A 5,969-nucleotide genomic window follows, 5' to 3' on the forward strand; every position below is an offset into this window, starting at 1 on the left:
GTTTAATTTCCAGCGAAACAAATATGTTTGTAAACAGCGAACCTAACCTCTACAAAAAAAAATAAAAGCAACACAAATCATCTGAAATGTTTCACGAAAATCTTATTGGATTGTGAAATGTCTCAATCAATCATCATTATGCAGGCGCCTCCACGAGCGCCAAACGACCTTCCCGAGTTTGCAGAAAATCAGACCAATCCGATGGAGCCATGCCTTGATCCATCCGAAAGAAATCTGGATGCATTTGGTTTTGTTCTCCAGCACCAGAGTGAGCACTGAAATGGAGGAATATCATAATCGTGTCACCGTCAAGATCAAACTTAAATTATTGCATCGACCTCGACAAAACGATCAGGCGGATTATTTTACCGAGATGTCGGAAAACCTCAGTTTTTACCAAGATCTTAGCGAACGTTACCGGTAATTCGGTTAGTGTTTGACCGAATTACCGAGAACTCAGCTGTTGGGTTCTAGGCAATCCGTTTTCCGAATTTAGGAGGGATTAGATTCTTACCGCCAAGCGAATGGCCACAAGCAAGGGCCAGGAACGCTCCCTGTAACATTCGCAAATTCATCGGCTGTAGCTTCTCGTTACTCTCGGTGCTTTTCTTCGACTTTCCACCTTCTGTTTCGAAACTCTCCGGTTTGGTCGTTTTGGCCGACTCGTCCCCAAACTGTCCGAGCTGACTGCCGAACATCCGTTCGTACTCCGCTATCGTTATCTTCTCGATGATTCCCGCCTCGAAAAGACGCATGATTCTGTAAGTGGGGAAAAACTTAAAACTCGTATGTCCCTTTCATAACCCCATGGCATACACTTCGTTCAAACTGTCCAGAAACGGCGACCCGAACTGCACGGCCACGGCCGAATACCGGGTGTAGAGTTTCTCGCTCAACTGGAATCGATGAGCCCCGTAGCGTTTGGTGTTGAAGTACAGCGTTTCACGGCCTCCGAACACCGCTCGCTTGGAGTTGTCCACCAGGATGCGAATTCCTTCCTCCACGGACGACACCAGATACGACTCGTTGTGCGATTGGCGCTGGGTTATGCGATACAGCCGCTGTAGAATACCGGTACTATTGACCAAGGCCGCCTGAAATGCGCTCTGTCGCTCGACCAACAGCTGATAGCCGTCGCGTTCCATGAAGACCTCCAGTTTTCCTAGGGTATCTACGGGAAAATACACCGAATTAACGAAAGTTCAAAAATGAACTTACCCAATCTGAACCTATGGGTCCTTCCCTGGCCGGTCTTGCCAATTGAGACGTAAGCTGAGCCGAGTACACGTCCCCAAGTACGTAAGTCGCACATAGCCACAAAAGAATTGAGAAGAATCGGGAGACGTGACCGTTGTACGGAATGGTCGCCGCTGCAATTGACTTTTATTAGTAACCCCTTCAAAGCTAAACCTATCGAACCCTCACATTGCCGGAGATAGACGTTGATCGTGTACCAAATGCACCGGTCCAGACTAGGATGGCGAGGTGTCCCAGCGATCTCCGCGCCCCCTGGCAGCGTTCCGTAGTTCATTTCCTGAATGTACTGCATGTGGTAGAATGCCGAACCTCGCTGAACCTTGAACCGCCTCCTTCTGGCCATCGTACCGCGGGCCCAGTCCTCCAGCCGGTACGGCATCGCAATGATCATGTACAGAATCGGACCGGACATCATGATGGTCAACAGCACCAGCGGCCACACCGCTACCTGAAAAGGCCTTACCAGCGCCAACGCTTCGCTCAACTTCCGCGGAGCATGCGTAACAAACGCAGCCGAATCCGCCAGGGTGAAAAACGAAAACTCCACCGCCTGCATCCGTTCCCAAGTGACGGCCACATCCCCAAGGAACAGATCCACTTCGCGCCTCTGAAGCATACCCAAAGCTCCCGTGAAAATCGCATTCTCCGGTGGACCGACCGCCGTTCCCTGTATCCGATCTTCCTGGTCGACGTACTTGAAGCTGAAGTTCATCCGATGGGCGATCAGCTGTATCAGGTTGTGATCCCTTCCGCCGGTAACCTCAAACACCTCGAGTTGCTCGTTGTCCGTACCGTTGGCACTGAGCTCCAGCTGATCCACGTCCGTCTCGTTCAGCGACGATTCGTTCACCTTGCGGTAGGTCACGAAATGCCACGGCGGTTTCTGCAAGAGTTCAACCAATTTAGGATTTCATCTTAATTGAAGAAAACGCAAGTCTCACGTGGATAACCGGAATCGTAAAGACCCGTCCCTCAAAGTTCTTGTACACCGTGGTGGGAGTCGGCAGCAAGGGAACCTTCTGAAAGGTCATGTCGTTCCCATCGAACCAGTTCGCACTGAGCAGCTCGCCTCGGTTGTTCGGCTTCGCCTGGTTGTAGAATATCCGGAAGATGTTCTTTCGGGGATTGGTAATGACAGCAACGCGCAGAGGTTCCCGCATTAGCGATCGGTCCAGATTGGTCGGAGCCTTGCGTGCACCCCAGTAGAAGATGTACAAACTTAGCCGATGCGCTAGCCGTCGATCGATCAGTTCCCCGAGCATCTCTTCCGGATGGCAGAAGAGGAGGCTCGTGGTTTCCAGCGATTTCTTCAGATTGTTCCCGATGTACTGGAAGTACTCGTCCTGATTGTTGAAGATACAGGTGGGAATGTTGTGGTGGTGAATCATCACCGTGAGGCGATCGATCTTGTCGATTTTGGTTTCCTTGAGCACTAGGATTGCGAGGGTTTTCGGCGCCAGCAGGTTGATCATTTCCGAAAGGCCCAGGACCATCCCGGAGTGGTTGGAGAGATCCGGAAGGGGTGCCAGGTGAGCATGGTAAGCTGAGAAGGTTCACATGGAAATATTTCACAAATTTACAGGCTCATTGGATTTCTATTCGATCTGACCATGGTTTTCCAGCAAAACTTATATGACCTATACTTGTTAAACTGTATGAGTGAAGAGATTCAAAAACAATATTCAAAATTTTGGTAAAAATTAGATTCTTTGATGGTGAACCCTTCCTTAGCGTAGATATATAGTTTGAACAAGTTGCAAGAGTTTTACTACTAATCAGATAAAAACCGCTTCGGATTTAGAACCTTCTCGTTTCCAACAAACTCTTCTTACATAATAGTCGTGTCGAGAATTTCTGCTCGACTCGACTTACAATTTAAACCTATGAATCTCTAATGACTTTTTTCGATATTTTTAACAAATTCAAAATTAATTAATCTAATCTTTTAAAACCATCGTTGTTTAACTGATTGAAAATAAATCATTATCAAGAGATAATTACCTTTGACTGAGATTAGTTTTCCGCCTAGGAGCACTACACAAATGCACCCGATTAGCCACATGATTTTCACCGTAATGAATTTCACCAAACGGATAAGAGCAGCCGAGAAGCAACCACCGCATGGTGAAGAACCGTTTAGAAAATCTGTATAATTGATGAGGTTTTCATTTCACATCCGTTGACAGCCAATCATCTTTATCGACAGCTGGCGTGATTTGCTCGACCGGTGTGTAGATAGAGTGCACAATGATGTAAAAGGATAACCAAAGCGTACACTTGTTCCAGATTGAGATCGTTTTGTGTGTAACCCTGATTGCGAAAGGGTTACATCTTTACTGTAAGGACGTTTTTTTGTAATGAGCACATGAAGGCATCTTGGAAGATGTCTTGGAAGTTTCATCATGATTCCTAGACAGATTTTTCTAAAATACTGAGCATGCTTGCCTGGAGAAATGTTGTTGCCTTGTACCGGTCGGATTCGAAATGAACAACATTTTTGCTGGATTGTTGTCCGGCATTCTCACGGCCCCGCCCATCATTCACTTCCAGCTTTGGCGACTTATGGATACTAGATTCACCATAGAGTTACGCAAGCTTGTGGTTCATTCTTTTTCTCCTTACGCCGTTCTCACATACTCCGCCAAAGATTGTCCTAAGCATACGTCGTTCAAAATATCCTACCGCTTGCAGGTCCTCTTCGAGCGTTGTCCACGTCTCATGCTCATAGAGGCTTCAGGTCTTCAGTTTGGTATACTGCTCAGCAACCACCTGGAACGTTCTCCCGACAATGTCCACATCGTCAGCGAAACAGATGAACTGGCTGGATTTATTGAAGATCGTGCCCCGCACTTTGAAACCCGTCCGTATCATTTTCTAGCGCAATATTGAACATGAGGCAGGAAAGACCATCGCCTTTTTGAAGTCCTTTGCTTTCACACAGCACTATCCATCGTTGCCTTGATAAGTCAAGTCAGTTTCCCGGGAAAACCGTTCGCGTCTTTGCGGTCGATGGTATCATAGGTTGTTTTGAAATCGATTAATAGGTGATGCGTAGAACTTGATATTCGCGATACTTCTGGAGGATCTGCCGTGATCGCTCGATATTAGTTGTTACAGTCTAACTTGTCATCCTTTTTGTATATTGGGCATATTATTCCCTCCTTATACTCCTCCGGTAGCTGTTTTACATCCCAGATCGTGATTATCAATCAATACAGACAAGTAGCCAACCTGTCTGGGCCCATTTTAATAAGTTCCGCTCCAATACCATCCTTCCCAGCTGCTTTGTTCCTCTTGAGCTGTTTGACAGCATCCCTAACTTCACTTATTGTGGAAGTTGACACGTCTCCCTCATCCGCCGTGCTAATGAAGCCATTCCTCCTGTTGCCTTGGTCTTCCACCCTTGCGTTATTCAAGTGTTCATCGTAGTGCTGCTCTCACCTTTCAATAAACTCACGTTCGTCCATCCTTATTGAATACCTTTGCGGGATGCATTGAGCTTCTTGTAGAGTTTACGCGTTTCTTGAGAACGATACAACTGCTCTATCTCTTCGCACTCCAACTCTTCCTGGCTGCCCGGTGTTCTTCTGCTTTGCCACCGACTGCCACTTTAGTGACACCGGAATACTCCATTCATAGTATGCACCTCTGCTTCGCGTATTCTGCCATCTTCGACAGTAGATACTTCACAGCCTTCTCTCGCATCCAGTTGTTCCGCACAAACTTTTCGACCACCACAACCAAATCTCCGACCTTCACCGGTTTGGTGTCGTCTAACCATTTTGTACGGCGGTAGATAGTTGGGAGGTATCCCTTTATTCATTTCTTCCAAAACTGATGCAGCAGGCTCCTTATTTTGTCTAACACCACTGTGTTTCACGATTAGTAAATGTCCCAACCAAGGCACGACTTACCGCCGTTGCTTCTGTCCGCAGCTCCTACGAATTTCGTGCCCTGGTCGCTGTAAATTTCCAGTGGAGCTCCTCTCCTAGATACCGCCTAATCGTCATTTCGCACGATTCAGTAGTCATGCTGCACGCTACTTCCAAATGGACAGCGTTATTCCGTCCAATGCGAATTAGGAAGGGTCCACAGTAATCAATCCCGATTAAGGTGAATGGCCGAAAATACGGTGTTACTCTAGCGGCTGGGAGCGGTGTCTTAGGAACAGTTCGATAGACAATGCACCAAGAACATCTCCGGTACCAGGAAAGTAGCAGCGAGGAATTTTCACGTGGTTCAAACTTTGAAGCACATCCACCCATCGTCGCCAGTGAGGAAGCAAGTCATCTGGAATATAGGGGCCTATTTTATAAATCGAGCAGACTCATGTGACTCGTCTGTATTCATTGTCGATCAAAGCAAGCATGCATATTTCAGATGTCACCCGTCGACTCCCATAGTAATCCAGTCACATAGAGTGACAACTGTCGAAAAACTCGAGTGACTGAGCTGAGTCGAGCGAATTTTTCGGTCGACAGTGACTCCAGTCGAGTCATTTTGATCGAATTGACTTATAAAACAGACCCCATAGTTATCCCAGCTCACGCCGGCTCTCCAAATATCCTGGATTAAGCACTTGCCTTGGATTACAAATGCTGCTACCAGTCCTAGGGGATCGAAGATACTCATTACAACTTGCAGGACTTGACGTTTCGTGGCCATATACATACTGAAAGCGCGCAAATCCACCACTCGAACTTGTCGTTGAT

The 5,969-nt window shown here is 47.1% G+C and overlaps 1 protein-coding gene across 1 annotated transcript; it reads right to left on the reverse strand.

Annotated features, from left to right (window-relative positions):
• Positions 1 to 100: 100 nt before the first annotated feature.
• On the reverse strand, positions 101 to 3,556 carry LOC5564004 (ionotropic receptor 40a). Its single transcript, XM_021838068.1, has 7 exons — positions 3,259 to 3,556; positions 2,199 to 2,800; positions 1,426 to 2,140; positions 1,230 to 1,370; positions 817 to 1,171; positions 515 to 759; positions 101 to 275 (listed from the first exon to the last, which is right to left on the reverse strand). The coding sequence occupies exons 1-7, from the start codon at positions 3,317 to 3,319 to the stop codon at positions 127 to 129; spliced, it is 2,268 nt and encodes a 755-aa protein (XP_021693760.1). The 5' UTR covers positions 3,320 to 3,556; the 3' UTR covers positions 101 to 126.
• Positions 3,557 to 5,969: the final 2,413 nt, after the last annotated feature.

Source organism: Aedes aegypti, chromosome 1 (genome assembly GCF_002204515.2).
Source record: "Aedes aegypti strain LVP_AGWG chromosome 1, AaegL5.0 Primary Assembly, whole genome shotgun sequence".
NCBI classification, from domain to species: Eukaryota; Metazoa; Arthropoda; class Insecta; order Diptera; family Culicidae; genus Aedes; species Aedes aegypti.

Bases quoted from the DNA above. Each gene is read 5' to 3' on its own strand.
- LOC5564004 (XM_021838068.1), bottom strand. From the start codon at position 3,319: ATGTGGCTAATCGGGTGCATTTGTGTAGTGCTCCTAGGCGGAAAACTA. The intron at 2,801-3,258 runs GTAATTATCTCT...GAACCTTCTCAG, and splicing joins AAAACTAATCTCAGTCAAAG to CTTACCATGCTCACCTGGCA. The intron at 2,141-2,198 runs GTGAGACTTGCG...GAACTCTTGCAG, and splicing joins TTACGATTCCGGTTATCCAC to AAACCGCCGTGGCATTTCGT.